Raw genomic sequence first — 18,463 nt, 5'->3', positions numbered from 1 at the left:
CCACAAACCCCCTCTCCTTTGTGTGGAGGTAAACTCCGGGAGCCTGGGGTTTGCTGCGGAAAAGAAGAGCTCTTTCTTTCTTATTTTCATGTGACCGTATTAAAATCTTTTACTGTCTTGCTCTGGTCGTGCCCCTCTGCCTTCCCCCCAATAATTTGTTTAATTAAAAGAAAACTAAGTGTTCAAGATCTAGGCAAACTGAGTTTGGCCTATGATTTATAGTAGCAATTTTAGTAGCATTTAATATTTTTTGCTCGGTTTACACAGCTATACCAATTTGCAGTTAGTAAAATATTGTATGTGAGGAAAAAATTACAAGTTTTTATCATGAAACATTACTATCTGTTGAGAATTTAGATGAATTTTAAGCTGCCTCATGTTGAAAGAGATTATTAAATGCAATATGTAGCATATTAAATTATCAACAAAACTAGATATGTCTGTCTGATCTCAAATGTATTTTTGTAGTTGAATGTTTTAGTAGAACAATCCACGCAACAAGGTGGTGAACTGGAGAGTTCTGCTGAAGGGCAGAAGATTGATAGAAACTTTCTTTGGGTATTGGTGAATATGAGATATTTTATACTTCCGGCTAGAGCTTCCAAGAATAATTTTGCTGTAGCCTCTTTACATCAGTTTTGGGGTGTTCAACTCTGCACAAAATGTCTATTATGCCAGACATAAAATTAGAAAGTAGGCTAGAAAGCGGTAGTATCAGTGCAGGCCACCTGGCTGCATTTATCACTGAAGAAACAAAAACATATCACCCTTCCCTTGCTCATCTCAGAACGTTTCCCTCTGCCTGGCTTTCCACATTGCACAGGATCCAAGATCCACTTGTCATGTCACACACCTGGGACCTTATTACTGGAAACTCTCCTTGTGGGCTACTATCCATCTCCCATTCCACCTTCATCATCATTTTTGAGAAATTTTTCCACAAGACTTTGCATTTGTAAGACACTGATGATCTTTTAGCCATAGAATTGGTTTCTTCTCACTTAATTTTTGCTCTTTCATTCTTCAGTGAAAATGGTCTTTCTTTTGGCTGTTAATTCTGCCTGGAAAGTTGAAGAGATTTCCAGTTTATACGATCTTTTTCTTTCTTGAGAATTTTGCCTTCTTCCGTGTTCCTTTTTAAATCTTTCCCTTTAAATCTTTCGTGTTCCCTTTAAATCTTTTGTAACTTTAACCTCTGAGTCTCATATAAATCAGGATATTAATCTGTTTCTTCCCATTCCCAAACCTCTTCCTTTCAGGTTTGAAGAATCTATCACAATTTGGAAATCAGATGTTCTTGCCCTGTTCTGAACAGGAAGGAGAGTTCAGAAAAGGGCTTCATCTTTTCTTCTGTTAGATGCCTCTGTCTCATCTCAGAGTGCCAGCTGGCTAGGACAGATGAGATAGCCAAGTAAAAATACCCCTGGGGATGGGGCATGTTCTCCCAGAGCACAGGCAGCTTCAGTGGCATCTGTAAGGAGCGTTTTTATTTTTGAGACTTAGCTGCCAAGTTGCAACTGCATTTCCACTGAAGACTGTACCATGGCCTGAAGTACAGCGTGTGACACATTTAGCAGAGCAGTCGCAGCTGCCGTAGTGGCTTCCTCCACAAGCGAGGGGGTTACTGCTGGCTGTCACCCACAGAGCGAATGTCCACAGGAGCAGCTACTCAGAGGATGAAGGTCACCTACCAACAGCTAGCCTGTTTTGAGATATTTCTCCTGTCCACACGTGTGTTCACACCTTCGCTTTCCCTTCTGCGCTGGGAGTTTGCCCTGCGAAGGAGCGCAGCAGTTGCACCATGCACCACTCAAGCCCTGCACGGTCGGGAAGCAGCACTGCTGCTGCCCTCAGTGCCATTGGCGTGGCCACGCACACACACGCCGTCAGGGTGGATGTGCTGCATATGGCAGGCATCAATAAACCTTGAGTTAGTAGTAAATGACTTTCGCTTTTTGTTTTACGTTAAGTTGTATGCTGAACTACTCTGGCAAATCCAGTAGCGACCTCTCTAGGAGCAGAAGTGTCTGCTGTAGCATAAGTCTACACCAGCTCACACTGAAGGTCCTAGCAGATGTTACAGTAATACTGATAAACGCAGGGAAACAAGCAGTTTGTACATGTTGCTAGCAACTTGTGCACACTATTAAATGAGACTGCATTCAGGGTAGACTGTGCAGAGTTATGCAATACAGCTCTGTCTCATTTTTCACCTGTGGTTTATAAGCAGTATTTTTAAGTGCATACATTTAAGTTGTAGCCCTGAGTTTTACTTGATAAGATTTTAGAGTTTACAGCATGCTCGGTGTCTCTGTTGGTCTCTCTGTCTGTCTTTCCCCTCAAAGAATATGATTTGGCATTTGTCTGTCATGCTACAAAAAATGACATTTTTTTTCCTTTCCGTTACAGGGAGTTGTCAGTATGGGATTCTTGTCTTGGAATATCTAAGAAAAATATTAGCATTAGTGAGATGTAGTGACCTTGAAGCACAGGTTTCAGGACAATGGAAAGGTGCTTTGCAAAATGAGACAAATCTGAGCGCTTATAGGGAACATACATCTGGATTCCAATAGTGCAATGGGGGCTTCTCCTCTCTTGTCAGATAGCAGAATCACAGAATGGTTGAGGTTGGAAGGGAACCTCTGGAGATCATCTAGTCCAACACCCCTGCTCAAGCAGGGTCACCCAGAGCATGTTAGACAGGGTTGCATCCAGGCTGGTTTTGGGTATCTCCAGAGAAGGAGACTCCACAACCTCTCAGGGCAACCTGCTCTAGCGCTGTCACCCTCACAGTAAAGAGGTTCTTCCTTATATTCAGATGGAACTTCCTGTGGTTCAGTTTGTGCCTGTTGCCTCTTGTCCTGTCGCTGGGCACCACTGAAAAGAGTCCAGCCCCATCCCCTTGACAACCTCCCTTAAGGTATTTGTAGGCCTTGGTAAGATCCCCTCTCAGTCTTCTCTTCTCCAGGCTAAACAGGCCCAGCTCTTGCAGCCGTTCCTCACAGAGCAGATGCCCCAGCCCTCTGATGATCTTTGTAGCCCTATGCTGGACCCTCTCTGCTAGCTCCATGTCTCTCTTGTACCGGGGAGCCCAGATCTGGATGCAGTGCTCCCAGAGTGGCCTCACCAGGGCTGAGTAGAGCGGCAGGATCACCTCCCTCGACCTGCTGGCAACACTCTTCCTGATGCACCCCAGGATAAAGCAGAATGAGCTGTTCCTCAAGCAAGAAAGGAAGGAAATTCTCCTGTCAAATCAGTGCATGTTTCTGTGGGCTAGTTTACCTTGAAGAAGAGAAGAGACTATTTACTAACTAATATGCAGATTTTCTTTCTCAGTATGGTAGGACACATAGCTGCTGATCTATTAAGTTTGTTCTGATTGTTATTTCACGTTCCAACTCTTTCATCAGAGAGTTTACATCCCCATGAGACAGCCAAACTGGATGTTATTGAATAAATTGTAACCTGAAGTCTACAAAGTATTACTTCAAGTCTAAAGTGAATCTTTTAATGATAGGTTTGCTGTCTGCTTATTGGTCAATGCTGTTGGCACATAAAAGTTGTGTTGCAGACTAACTAATTATTTGTTTGGTTATGCATATATAAATTTATTTTTCTCCTGTTTAAAGTGGTATTTCTTAAGTTGTTAGTGCTGCCTTGTGATTGCTGTGTGTAGAAAACCCTGTTGAGTCTTTGCTGATGTTGCCGCAATGCAATCCTTCCCTAAGGGGTTCTCTGGAACTTGTCCTCGTGCGACGCCGTGAAGATGACGATCATCAGAGACGCTCTGTCCATGCTGACCAACACTGTGATAGTGCCCCACTCCGGGTGGAACAGTTCTTCCTTCGACGATGATCATAAAATTAAATTTCAGACTTCCCTAGTTCTGCGCAATACTACTGGATGCCTGAGGTAATTTACTGTTTGTTACAGAAGATTTCTTCTTACAGAGGAACTGTTATCACTGTTATCAGACAGATTCTTTTTATCGGTAACTTTAAAAAAGACAGCTATTACATTCTGTACGTTCCATTTAGTTCTACCATGCAGACAAGTTTTGTATCTGTTTTTTTTTTATATTAGAAGAATATGACAAAGTTAGACACTGGGAGGTGTTACCTATTATGTCATTAATTGCTGTGATCTGTATGGCTCATGACAGTTATTTAGAAGAAAAAAGTGCATTTGGTGATTCTTTATTGCTGTATACATTAAAAAAAAAACTCTGTATGTATATGTGTGCGTATCAGTAAAGAAATGTTTGATTATTCCTTTTGCAGATTTCTCAGACAGCAATAAGTAGAAAAAAGTATTCTTCAAAACAATAAAATGCAAAACTACAATATCAGGAAAGAAAATTCAAGGACAAGGAGTAATATATGAACAATTTGTGTTTATTTGTAGGTTGGGCTATCATTTTAATTCACTGGATTTCAAGTTGTGTTCCATTAAATAGCAGAGTAAGGCCACTGAGTTTAAATATACAAAATGGGATTGCTTTTTATTTGCTGGTGACCTTTCTAAACTCCAGAATATTTTCATAAGCTACTCCTCTTTTTTGGTCATGGGGTTATTTTTCAAGGTGACAAGTTTGGCACTGCGGTCGGTCACCATCGTGCTAGCGCAGCGCAGGGGAGCGAGCAGCCCTGCACGGGGGTCGCAGCTCTTCTCGGCCGCGGTGCCCTCCTAACAGGCACCCGATCCCCGTCTGGCAGCGGCTCTGGCGGCCTTGGAGGCAGATGCTCGTTTGCATCCTTTGCTGCGTATTCTTACGCATGCTGCAGCCTTTTCCTTTCCCAGCATCCTCATTTATATATTTATGCATCTGTCTAAGTATCAGTCTGACAAGTGTCAGCCAGACTGCACCGTAGAACAGATCACTGAGCTTACCTGGGTTTTAAAAGAGGCAGCAAAGGATATTTTTAACTCAGACAAGTTTAGTGATCTGTTCTGCAGTGGACACAAACCCGAGAGTTGTGTTAAGACAGCTGAGAAGGCTTAGAATGGAAAGTTGGTGGGAAAGAGATTTTTGCTTATGGTTGGTTTTATCAATGAATCACTTCTATCTTAAAATTAGTTTAAATTATGTTTATCTTTTATGAAGAGTATATGGGGATGGGAGGAGGTTGTTGCACCAAATGGTATGTTTACTTTTAACTTTCCAAAGTCAAGTACCAAGTATAAAAGACTTCTGCAAACTACTCAATAAAATGTGGTACATAGTGCATTCACAGATATACATATATGTCCATTCTGCTCTTTTCAACCCTTTAGGAATCTAAGCTCTGCAGGTGAAGAAGCCCGAAAACAAATGAGGTCCTGCGAAGGGCTGGTTGATTCGCTGCTATATGTGATCCATACATGTGTGAACACGTCAGATTATGACAGCAAGGTGCGTGCATACTCTTACGTGATTTTTAGTACCAAACTATATGTCTGATACGATCTTTTGAGGTTTGTATAGTGTAATTTAGCACTGTGATGTGCTTAGCTTGACTAGTCTTTCCCAACCTGAAGTTATTCATGCACAGTCAAATTCAGTTGCATAACACAAATTAACTAGTTCTGCGCTTTATATTTTTGACAATGTTGAAGTATTCATTCCTTGATAAAATAATAAGCACTAGTGCTTTTTGTTTTCAAAATATCAAAAAACAAGTCACTACAGCAGAGATGACTTTTACCAATATTTTAATAACTGGGGATATTAGCAGAGACATTCCAGTTTTCCCGAATAAACAGAAGTAGTGATGCCTGAGGCTCAGAATTAGAATTTGATGCCTTTTCATCCAGATGCCTTTTCATCTTTGCTTAATTTGTTTGATTTTTGCTGTATCGCTATGTGAGAAGGTGACTAATTACATGACAACTTTATGCTTTGGTTTCAGACAGTGGAAAACTGTGTGTGTACCTTGAGAAACCTTTCGTATCGTTTAGAACTGGAGGTACCTCAGGCACGTCTGCTGGGCATTAATGAATTGGATGACTTGTTAGGAAAAGAATCACCTAGCAAAGATTCAGAGCCAAGTTGCTGGGGGAAAAAGAAAAAGAAGAAAAAAAAAGCATCACAGGAGGATCAGGTTTGCCTTTTTCTTTGTACAAATGTATCAACTGTTGTGTAGCCAATGATTAAAAAAAAGGGGTGGGGCTTGGACAAAAATTGTCATATTTTGAATAAAAATATAGAGGTTTAATGTACTCAAAAATGCCTGTTCATTTCTCAGTGGGATGGAGTTGGCCCTATACCAGGATTCTCCAAATCTCCTAAAGGGGTGGAAATGCTATGGCACCCATCTGTGGTAAAACCATACCTAACGCTTCTCGCAGAAAGCTCCAATCCAGCTACTCTAGAGGGCTCCGCGGGATCCCTCCAGAATCTTTCTGCTGGCAACTGGAAGGTGATGTTTAACAACCACTTCATAATTCTCAGGGTGTCTGAATTCCTATTATTCCTCCTGTAGTTGCACCTCAGCTGTTTGCTTTCAAAAGGATACTGGAATGAGTTTAGGAGGGAACATGTAATAATTTTCTAGTCTGCATAACAGCATTTCTCTCCAGCATGTATCATTACTGCTTATACATTGCAGAAATGTTACTTCCGCAGTGTGAATCAAAACCAAAGATGGTAGGCAAGAAGAGCAGTCTGGAAACTGGCTTTGACATCAGTACAGTTTATTTTAAACAAACAGTGAAAGCACATTAGAGTTTAAAAAAAATCTAGCTGTGAATTTTAGTGGGAAGGTACTGCCAAAGTAAGGCCAGTCCAAATACAAATATATAATATGCAATGTTAACACTCCACAAGAATGAAGACTGTGTTGCTTAATATACTAACTAACCACTTATTGGCATAAATAGATTGTTTCTATTTGTTTCATTATTTTATAATTTATTTTCATATATTCTTGCTTTTAGCCCTTGCATACAGTATGTTGCAAAAGCACCATATGAGAACTCCTTACTAATTAAAGTATTTGTCAGAGATTTAAAAAAAAAGTTAATTGCTTCCTTTGCTGTAGAAACACAGCTGAGACTTTTCATTTTATGACTATTTTAAAATTAGTCTTTTTGCTTAGAATACTATTCCTGCTTTAGTAAATTATGTCATCTGTTAAGATATTTTGTCTATTAGCTCATCTTTTTAAACTATTGTTCTGTATCCTGAGCTAACAACAGGGAAGAGCCAATCCTCTGTAGTAAGAGAAAAGATTTGCATTTAACTTCTTATCCCTTTGGAAAATGTCCCCCCTAAAATACTTAAGAATTACAATATTGTGAGAGATAGTATCTGTTAGAATATTGTAGCAGGTTTGTGAGTAACTGTAGTTTTATTACAGTTTGCAGCATACATTCGAGCTGCTGTCAGAAAAGAAAAAGGACTGCCAATCCTCGTGGAACTGCTGAGAATGGATAACGACAGAGTTGTTTCTTCCGTGGCCACTGCCTTAAGGAATATGGCATTAGACGTTCGTAACAAGGAGCTTATTGGTGAGTACGGAACCGTACTGAAGCTGGCAAGGTTACCAACGTGTCAGACCTTATATTGAAAAAATACTAGGATGAGATTCTACCAATAGAAATAGCATAAATGATTTTACTATTCCATGTCACTTGTGTCACAGAAATTAATCTTTTTGACAGCAGTAGTTTTTCAGAGTAATGTTGTATTTTTGGTTTGCCTTTAGCCATCTTGAGTAGAAGTCTCTTTGCAGCAGATTGAAGTCATGTCAGCTAAACTTAACCAGACAGGAAACCATCAATACAAAATATCATAGAAAACAACTCCACTTCCTTGGAGCTAAACGGTAACCTTCTTAGAGGGTTTCCAGGTTCCAGTAAATATTTTATTTAACAGTACTCGGTAGGGAGAGGGAAGAAACCCTTCATAGTAAAGTAATTCCACCAAAGAACAGGTGTAGGGCAGTATATATGTGCCTTTGCTGAATTAAATAATCAACAAGGGTGCTTGCTAGAAAAACTTACTGATTCCCTTTCATATATTTTAATATTTAATACTTAGAAGCACACATCTGTGCCTTTCTCATCTAGCATTTGTCCCAAAAAATACGTAAACATTTGTCCTTCCTTGGTCAGGAATAATCTGTTATAACGAGTGCTGAACATGCCTCACCCTCAGCTTAAGACTGATGTAGCCTAAATGTACTAGCATATGTCATGGCATAGAGAAGTTTGATTTCTGTTATAGAAGTGTTTTCTGTTTTAAACTAATGTGATAAATGTGTAAGAACTATTTGTGCAGATAAGAATATAGTTATTCTGAAAAACAAATACAGCTGAAAAGAGTTTCGTTATTTATTTCTGAAGCTTCTCAGAGCATACTTTCCTGCAAAGTATGTGTTCTGTCAACAAGGAATTATTTTAAATGTTATGTTCTATAACACCTGCTCCATACAGGTAATACCCAAGTGACATTTTCTTTTCAGGACTTTTTTTCCTTTCTGGCAGACATTTTGAGTTCAGGAATGCACCTCCACCTTCCCTCTCCCTATCAAAGCCTAGAATTACTTGCTATCCAGATAGACTGCAAAATCAACGTTTGTACAAAACACTTTGAGATATGAAGGGAGTCATAAACTACTATGCCAGTTACCAATTTGGTGTGACTTCACCACAGTTGGTAAGGATAGGGATAATGAGTTTAGGTGGTCTAAACTCTGAAGAAAATGAAGTTATTTCAGAGTAGAGATCAGTGAGTCTAATAAGTAACACTAAAAATTGGTATGTGCAAACATCTGTTGGTGATCTTGCTAAAAGACGAGCAAGGACAGAGCACTACTGTATTTGAAGTATGTGCGATTGTTTTCCAGTAGGTATAGAAAGGAGTTCCTTTTGTTTGCCAAGGATTTCCGTGAGCATATAATGCAAATAGATAGGTAACAGCTTTGCATGAAGCTTGTTCATTATTCAGTTTCATACAAACATCTTCAATAAAATCAATTAATAATCATTGCATTATCAACACAGCCGAAACATAAGAAAAATATTTACTCTGGCTTTAGTTAATTTCCTTTGTTTTCTTTGTGATTATTCCTGTGCATCCGTCAGTAACTGAAATCTGACAGAAATGAGATCTGATCTCTTGTAGGTGACAATTAAGGTAAACAGAATGTCTGGAAGAAAAACAAACTACTTTAAGGATATTTTTAACCCTCCCATAAATACCCTAGGAACGTACACCACCTCTTTAGTCATAAGGAATAATGTAGTATTTTTCCTTGAACAATTCTGCTTCCTCCAAATAATTCCCATTTCCAAATGATCCTGCTGTAATACACAAATACAACTTATTTCTTCACATTTTTAAGCCAGAAGAAAAATAATTTATTTGAAAAATTGATGTCTAGTCTCTCCTGCCTCTGTGTGAAATGTGATTCTTGGAAGTTTTCCTTTTTTTTTTTTTTTTTTGATCCTATGTTCGTTTTTATTGCTTTCAGATACAATTTTGTGATGAGTACTAGAATTACACATATTAAATACTAAAATGTATTTTCTTACTTGGTTCTGTTGATGGTTTTTTAAAGGTAAATACGCTATGCGAGATCTGGTGAACCGACTTCCTGGAGGCAACGGTCCAAGCATATTGTCTGATGAGACTGTAGCAGCAATCTGCTGCGCTTTGCATGAGGTCACTAGCAAAAACATGGAAAATGCCAAAGCCCTCGCTGATACTGGAGGAATAGAAAAACTGGTGAACATAACAAAAGGAAGAGGTGACAGGCAAGTGGGCAACAAACCTCTTAACTGAAGTGTTTATCTATTACATTTCAGATGTTTAAGAATGTGGGAAATGGCTTTCGGAGTAGAAAAAGAATCTATTTTTGTAGTCCTCATCTGTTGATGAGTAGCTACTGAAGCCTACTGGGGCACAAGAAGCAGTTGTTATCTGCCATTCTCTTACAATGTGTTATCTAAAGCTTATGGAGGCTTTTACAGTTGCATACAATAATCATGTTAATAGAATCTATTAAATGATAAATCATAAAATAATATAAAATCATGTAAAATGATACGCAATATTGATATCGTGTAAAATGGTATAAAAAACCCTGTCCTCTCAACTGAACACCTATAACATTAATAGTATTTAGAGCTTTTTAAGGTCAAAATACGTTAGCGCCTTTGTAGGGATGTATTGCAACAGCTATTAATGAAAACAGGCTTGTCCAATTGGTAGGTTGTGAGCAGTTTGTCTATCCAGTGGGATTTTCTGGAATAGGTTTGCAAAACAAGCGCTGACTGCAGCGTGACTCTCTGCAGAGTCATCCAGGTGTGCCTGTGCCATACGGCCTGGCGCGTTGGAGGTAGCTGGGTTCAGCACGGGGCTTGATCTGGCGCAGTGCCTACGCGGTGCTGCTAAGGCTTTCCACAGCTGGAGAGCTGAGCATCAAGCAGCTGGAACGCCTAAGGGCTCTTGAGTCTTGCAGGAACCAAGTCACGACTGAAAAGCCCTACAGACCCTGTCAGGCTCTCAACAGCTCTCTGCCCCCAGCTCCCCAGCATATCTGACAGGACTCAAATTGCAGGACTGTTCTGTAACCGGGGAATCCTGGTTCTCCTTTCTGTGGATAGCAGGAAGCTGATACCTTATCAGCCTGGGGTACTGTTGCAGTCTCCAACAAGATGGTAAGGGAGAAAACACAGATTTCCAATGACAAAAGTTGATCAGTGTGAATTAAATGTGCCGCGTCTTTAACAAAATCTAAGATTATGGATTATATTTGGAATGTGCAGGATTTATGTGGCTTGAATACAGTGATCCCTTACGTGACTTTGTCTCTCCCTGGATGCTGAAATACAGTGTACAGGTGCATCTACATGGAGAAATTTGAGGGGATTGGGTACCCTAAGCAAATTTAAAATCTTACCAAAATATCGTTGTATTGGTTGCAACACTGCAACCTGAATTTTTTTTCAGTCTTTTATTTCAAACGGTGAATTTGGATGAATCTTCACACTGACAGAAAAAGGCGTATTTACCACAGATGCCATGCTGGCATTTAATTTCAAATCACTCCTTCAGTACCACTACTAAGTTTTCTACTGTTTCTCTTTAAAAAGGTGACGTGATATTGTTTATAATAACAGATAGAGCAGTCTTCTTTTCCCAGCTTTGCTCTTGGGAATGGATAGATGTTTTGTTAAAGACAAACCCAGTGTGAAGCAAGTATGTAATGGCAGTTCTCATGAAATGTGCTAAATAAAATGTTCAAGATTTTTAATTCTTGCAGACGGCTTCAATAGCTATCTTATAATTTCTGTCTGTAATTGACCTGAAGAGAGGATTTCTAGGCCAGAGAGGGCAAAGATTGTCATGCCTAACCATGTCCATACACCAGCCTTTTTCTTAAGGCTGCTGACTCAGCTGTAATCACACTGTTGCAGTGCAGGCATGCATTTGCTGAGACCCGGAGACTATGACTTGGCTCACTTCACAGCTCCAAGGTTTATGATACTATGTAGCTCAGGAAGCTTTTTAGCTGCTGCTTCTTTCTTTCTTTCTTTATTTATTTTTATTTGGGGTGAATACTTTGTATTACTGTAATATTGTTTCCTTAGATCTTCACTGAAAGTGGTCAAGGCAGCCGCCCAGGTACTGAATACATTGTGGCAATACCGAGACCTCCGTAGCATTTATAAAAAGGTAAATTTCAGAATTAGCATCCACATGAAAGAAGTTGCACAAAACTCTTAATTTAATGAAAAGCGATTTATTTTAATGTTCTCTTCTTCTTGTCACTCCACAGGATGGATGGAATCAGAGTCATTTTATTACACCAGTGTCAACACTAGAGCGGGACAGATTCAAATCACATCCTTCTTTACCGACAACAAACCAACAGATGTCACCTGTCATACAGTCAGGTCAGTCAAGGCCTGTAAAAAGATTTACTGAAGAGCTTCATCCCTTGGGGTACCTGGGATCCCTCTTTTTGAACGCTGATCATTTCAGTTTACTTGTTACTCTGACTAAAACATGCTCTCTCCCCCTTGTATTTAAATATATGAGCAAGACTACTCAAGTGCTTTGTTCACAGTGTATTACTTTAACTGATATTGTTGGCAGGCTTCAAATCCCACAGGATTTGTGGGTGTCTCGATATTAGCATTTACTTTGGATAAGAAGCACTTTTCCTCAGTGCAAATCAAACTACAAATAGTCTCAGAATGTGTGATTTGTATCCCCTTTGCATGAAACTAAATCAGATGTTGTGCTTCCGGAGCGCTAATAACTGCTCTGATACTCAACTGCTAACGGACAGTCAGTCTGTGGGACCAGATAAGACCTACTCTGAAGTAAAATCCTCAGAATGCGTAGTGTGGACATCAGGTCTCTGCCACCAGCGGTCTCCCACTACAAAGCCTCTCCTGTGGAGCACGACTTGGTATTGCAGATGCAGCCTCATAGCACCTTGATCGCATAGAGAGCAACACACCAATAGGGACAAACCTATTTTCATTCCTGGTAATATAATGCCAAATTAGGCAAATAAGCCAAATACACAGATCTTACCGACTCATTTATTGAAATTTAAACAAAACCTCCCCTTTGTTCCTATAACATCTCCAGTGCTAGGACTGAGATCCTCAGGAGAAGACTGGCTAAATTCTTTGTTTAGCACTAGATTTATCCAATTTACTCCTGTGTTTTTATGTGAAGAAGTCTCTCTAATTACTCAGAAATATATATATATTTACTTTAACTGCTGAAATAAGTGGCCAGTTCTTACGATATTGTTGTTTTATTACTTATTTTGTCACACAAAAAGAACTAGGAACCCTCATGCAGTCTTTTGTGACAGGGATAATAAACAGGGACTGAGACAGGGATGCATTTTCCTATTAGCAGTATACAGGTAGCGTCTAAGATGTTGAAGAAAGCACACCTCTCGTGCTCTCAGTTCCTCTCAACCAGAGTACAAAAGTGCGGGGGTTTTTGTCTAGTGCCATATGATAGCAGACTGCATTTACCAAATTTTTATGACTGTTATTCTGGTCTTACTGTGTTCCATTTTCAGTTTTCACCTTTTGGGTGAAAATTCAGTCTTTTGGGATTCTGAGAAATTTTCCTGACCAAATATACCTTTGTCATTCAAATACCACGATACTGAAAATAGCTTTTACTTTTACACTTCGTGCCAAGTTGCGCATACTATCATCACAACTATACCTTGAAATCTTGGACTGCTTAAGCTCTATATCTACAGCCAGACCTAAAAAATCTTCTAAAAATAACCAACAACATTCCAGTAAATAGGGCTTCAGCTCAGGGAACTGACCAGACTCTGCCAGCCTATAAAAGGATATTCCATACCTGCTGTCAAATTCTTACCTCAGAGTTTTCTCTCCCAAGATATGCTAGTAGAACTGTATTGCTTTATTTCTGTGGATGACAAATAAGAAGTAAGGTAAGGAGCTCTAACATAACATTCAGGGGCTGCTTTAAAGATCCTAACAATAAGTGCCTGCTTTTCTGTTCTAGAACATGACCAAGCTTAAACTAGTAAAGTAGAAGTTTCGTGCAAAGAACGTGTCCTCAGAGTGCTGTGGCAGCAACCTTGCAGATAACACTATGCACAGGAGATGAGTGGTAGAAGAGTTACACTTGGCCTATAATAGCTCTTCTTTGTTAGTCGTTTGATTACAGACAGATCATTATTAGCACACACACTATACAATTTAGCTTTTTATAACCATCATTGTGCTAGGATACTACCAATAATTAACTGTCCATAGTAACACCAAATTGTGGTATACAACATAATGAGCCCAGCTACTGGAAGATGATATCATTGATTAACAACTGAAGCAAAATTTTTAGAAATTATTTTTCCTCCTGTGTTAAGTAGAGCTTGTGTAAGCTAACAGAACAGTTGAGTTCTCTGTGAAAGAGAAAAGATTTACCAGAACAAACTTGTTGCAACTAAAATAGAGATTTTTAAATTCACCGTAAGGATAACAAATAAGCAATCCATTGTTAATCCATTGTTATGATCGTACAGTGGTTACCAGCCCACTGGAGCACAAGGTTCGCTTCTGCGTGCTAATCAAAGAACAATAACACGTGTGTGTACATGGATCATTTCAGCCAGATCAACTGCAAAGTTTTCTGATGTCTCAGCTGATGTGATGGACTTAAAGACTGTATTTAAGGATAACTTGCATAAAATCATAAAAGCTAGCAGGAGCATTATCTTCTAATTGCAAACAAGTGAATGTTTACATTCCAATTTGAATGTGCTATGCTAAAGAAACTTTTCAGGATGTCATATACAAACTCAGAGGGATAGGGTCTCATTTCAGTTGTAAGCATTGTGTTCCAGTGACTTGCCATAAAAATATAAAATGATAATTTGATGATTCATTGCTTATAGCTTTTGTCACTTGGGTTCTTCATCCCGGTAGAATTAGGTACTAGCTTAGTCCATTGCGTGAGTCCATCCATCTCCATCATTTGCTAATCCTTGGAGATAGGAGAGGGGAGAAGCAAGAGGAGATCAGGTTTGAAAAATTTTTATAGGCTTTTATTGCCTACACTGATTATCTATCTTTCTTTTTTCATCAGTTGGCAGCACATCCTCATCCCCGGCTTTATTAGGAATTAGGGAGCCCCGCTTGGAATACGATAGAACACAACCTTCTACGCAGTATTACAATAACCAAGGTGATGTCATTACACATAAAGACATATATACTGGTAAGATACCTATTAGAAATACGTCAATATTTCTCATAGAAGGAGTTTATACAATCACAATACAGACAGTTGCATTAGCAGGCTTGTTACTGTTGCTTAATGTTGTTTTTCAACAACAATAGTCACTGCACTTGGAACACAGCAGGATATTCATCTGTCTTCATTGCGCTACCTTCTTTAAAATTGCACACATTACCAGAATAAGAAGAGATTTGTATGCATATTAGGAAATAAGAGGTACTTGGAAAATTTAATCTTATTTAACACAGTTAGAGAAAAACATTTTATTATAGTCCTATTCATAAATACTACAAAAAACATACCAAGACTTCACACTTGATTGCACCTTTCTTCCATACTATTCAACATAAGTCATGAGATGGCAGTGAACAAGGAGAAACAAATTCCTTGTTGTAAAGGCTATTTGAAAGAATATTTGAAAGAAAAAAAAAAACTGTTGCTGAAAGAATTTTTTTATATTGTTGTTTTTAGATACAAAGTTCATGCTACTGTTTACTAACCATGATATAAGGTTAATAGGTACTTAACAGTCCATACTGTTGGTATGTTAAAACACTGTGTTTCAAGAAAACACATGATGCCTTGTTTATAAAGCTTTTTTTTTTTTAATCAGATGTTATTTTTATTCTGCAGCAGTTAACTGATATCTTTAAGATATATTTCTATATATTTTGTGTATGTTTTGTTTCTGTATATATTCTGTTTCATTTTAAAATATTGCATTAGACTTGAAAAGAAAGGTTGCATGATAAACTATATAAGGCAGTCTGTATGAGCCATCCTGAGAGAACAATTGCATACTGTTTTGTTTTTTTTTAAGTTAGTAACTACATAAAGATGACTGAATATACTGGCAAACGCTTTCCATTTGCCTAGGGTTTATCTTTTAGGACTCCACTTTTGGGTTCTCAGAGCATTTGAGAGTTTTCCCAGGTCCAATGTTAATAGTTATTCTTGTAAAATTGTAAGAATGAAAAGGACAGGGCTCTTGTTTACCAGTGCTGTGTGGATTCTGTCTTCCTAGTCTGTATTCAGAAAGCTTCAACCACATTGCTCTATACGCAGATTGAAGGGGAAGCACCTTCTGGTAACAATGTGCAAGGTGCAGTTTAGCCAGTATTCATGGTATTTTGTTACCTGTATGACTAAATTATTAGAGAGTAGATACCAAAATCTGCAAACTTAACTGTTTGGGTGCCATATTATTTCTATGGGTAAAATAAAAGCAAAAAGAATGGTTAAAAAAAGTAATAAATATTAACGTTGATGCCATAAACTATTTTCTCACAGGTTCCAGCAAACCTTCACCAATTTACATCAGTTCCTATTCCTCACCAGCAAGAGAACAAAACAGACGACTACAGGTAAATTTAAAATTTTATTTTGAAAGGGTATTGATAAAGGATTCAGCATGTAGTGTTTCAACGGAATTTAAAGGAATTTGAGTATAGTTTTTAATATCAGAGCTTTTCATAGCATTTATCTATAACAGTTAATTTGTTATTGGGGATTGCTGTACTTAGAAGGACATTAGCAATTGTTAGTTTATTGTCTGTGTATTTTATTTTTATGGACACTTATTTTAGTGTGTTCTTGTTATGGTTGGATCTGAAACCAATCTCCTGGCTTAATTTTTTTTTTGGGGGGGGGGGGAGGAGGGTGAGTAGTCAGACTCTGTACTGTCTATGTATGCTTTAAAAATACTTCTTTTAGACAGTTACTAGGTTCCACGTGAACCCAGAAGGTGTCATGCAGGGAGGCTTAAGGGTGGCTTTCCGCTGTTAGTTTCACTTAAACATGTCGTGTTGTGTTTCATGGAGGGTGAAATCTATGCTACTAACATTACTGGTGCAGCTGTATTTGCACACATCATACACCACCTTTCCAAAAAAAGTAAGTTTGAGAAACAAGTCTTTTCTCTGTTAATTATTTTTTAAGAATCTTTTTTTTTTCCATTTTTGTATCAGCATCAGCAATTGTACTACAGTCAAGAGGATACCAACAGAAAAAACTATGATGCATACAGGTTATATTTGCAATCCCCACATAGCTATGAAGACCCATATTTTGATGATCGAGTTCACTTTCCTGCTACTTCAGATTACACAACACAATATGGACTGAAATCAACCACAAATTATGTAGACTTTTATTCCACCAGACGATCTTATAGAGCAGAACAATACCCAGGTTCACCTGACTCCTGGGTGTAGCATTGAAGAAAAAAAAAATAAACAGTGTATTTCTCATCTTGCTTGAGAAGAAGTGGAATGGCCTCATTTGCTGTTTTGATGATGAAATGTGAAAGTGAAATAAAAGAAGGAACAAAGAAGTTCTTTTTTTTAAATGAGAAATTATGAGGAAGGTGCAAGAAAAACTGGAAGGGATGCAGTTTTTTTGCTCTGTGTAGATGTTAGGTATAATTACTTGTAGCTCCTGTAGTCTGGTGAGGGTGTGGGCGATGTGATGAAAGGTTTGAGAATTGAGTAAAATGAATTTCGAAAGTGTGTAGGTCAGAGCAAATTAAAGCTGATTTTTTTAATGTGAATAAAAGTCTTGTTCTGATAGTTTGTACAGAAAAAAATAAAATGGATGCCCTGGTTTTATTGCTATTACTAAATGTCAAGATTGTATGCTATTACGTCTTGTAAATTTATTTTGTTGGTGTAAATATGGAAATGCCACATTGGTTAAAAGTGCCATCATTTGTAATGCAGTGTGTCATTTTAAAACACATTTGAAACATCATAAAAAAAATAAAATCCAAGAAAGTGTTATAAATTTAAAAAAAAGGAATTTTTTAATGGATAGTGTAATTCTGAAGCACAAAGTCCAGTCCAGTATATCTACACCTTTCCCATTCCCTGCCTCTTTCATAAGAAACTTCACTGCCATTTTCTATGCACATGGAAGTACAATAAATATGGAAATCTCATCCATGGAAAGTTGTTCCCTGTTCATTTTCTTTTTATTTTCTGCGTGTGATATTCAGAAACAAATACAGTGAACGTGAAGTCAAATTGTATGTTATAAGCAGGTTAAATACATCAAAACCATTTTGGCCATTTTTCCAGCTTTCTACAATTTGTTCAGGCTGGCATACCAAAGCATGAAATTATGCACTTTCCTCTTTTTTTGCCCTAGACTAGTATTTTTACTTCTGATATGGGCAATCCAAGATATTTTACAAACTGCTCTGTTGTCTCTCCACCCTTTCTCTACTCCTTCCCTTGCTCCCCCCCAAAGAAAAGCAAGACCATCTTGCTTTCATAGAAATTGCAGTCTCCATTCCAATTCCCTGAAGAATGTTTTGTTTAGCTCTATTTACAATCCCAATTGTTAATTGCAACACGAAGAGGCGAGCAGACTTGCTCCCAAGTTTCGACAGCAAGCCAAATTCACTTTTCCATTTTTGCTTGGACTGCTGCTGCCCCCTGATTCTAAAGGGGAAAAGGAATGAAGGATAAAGAGCCCAATAAAAGTAATGAATTAGATCTTAACTTTTGTATACAGCCATGCGATCCCATTGATTGCAGTGTGACTACATGCGTGGTCCTGAGGGCAGCAGGGTCCGGTATTGTGCAGATGGTGCCTTGCCTGCCCAAAAAGACTATTTTTTCCTTTTAGGGCAGAATCTAGTTTCTATTTATTTCACTCTCTTTCTCATACGAACAATTTCTGCACTGATCTTTCATCATAGTTGTAGCTGCCTTCAGAGACAGCTGT

General features: G+C 38.4%; 1 protein-coding gene across 4 annotated transcripts in view; it reads left to right on the top strand.

Moving 5' to 3' along the window:
- PKP4 (plakophilin 4) overlaps window positions 1-17,682 on the top strand; it is a 94,492-nt gene extending 76,810 nt beyond the window's left edge. For all 4 annotated transcript variants that reach the window (XM_062578129.1, XM_062578130.1, XM_062578127.1 and 1 more), the window contains 11 exons: window positions 3,729-3,912; window positions 5,275-5,392; window positions 5,889-6,080; window positions 6,225-6,398; window positions 7,338-7,488; window positions 9,543-9,738; window positions 11,578-11,662; window positions 11,766-11,883; window positions 14,585-14,716; window positions 16,028-16,101; window positions 16,705-17,682. In XM_062578129.1, the coding sequence (XP_062434113.1) occupies window positions 3,729-3,912; window positions 5,275-5,392; window positions 5,889-6,080; window positions 6,225-6,398; window positions 7,338-7,488; window positions 9,543-9,738; window positions 11,578-11,662; window positions 11,766-11,883; window positions 14,585-14,716; window positions 16,028-16,101; window positions 16,705-16,950 (1,670 nt within the window). In that variant the 3' untranslated portion in view covers window positions 16,951-17,682. The remainder of the gene's footprint in view (window positions 1-3,728; window positions 3,913-5,274; window positions 5,393-5,888; window positions 6,081-6,224; window positions 6,399-7,337; window positions 7,489-9,542; window positions 9,739-11,577; window positions 11,663-11,765; window positions 11,884-14,584; window positions 14,717-16,027; window positions 16,102-16,704) is intronic.
- The last annotated feature ends 781 nt before the right edge of the window (window positions 17,683-18,463 follow it).

The sequence above is a fragment of the Rhea pennata genome, chromosome 6 (assembly GCF_028389875.1).
Source record: "Rhea pennata isolate bPtePen1 chromosome 6, bPtePen1.pri, whole genome shotgun sequence".
Lineage (NCBI taxonomy): Eukaryota > Metazoa > Chordata > Aves > Rheiformes > Rheidae > Rhea > Rhea pennata.
The sequence above is the reverse complement of the archived record's forward strand: the minus strand, read 5'-3'. Positions and strand labels throughout refer to the sequence as shown.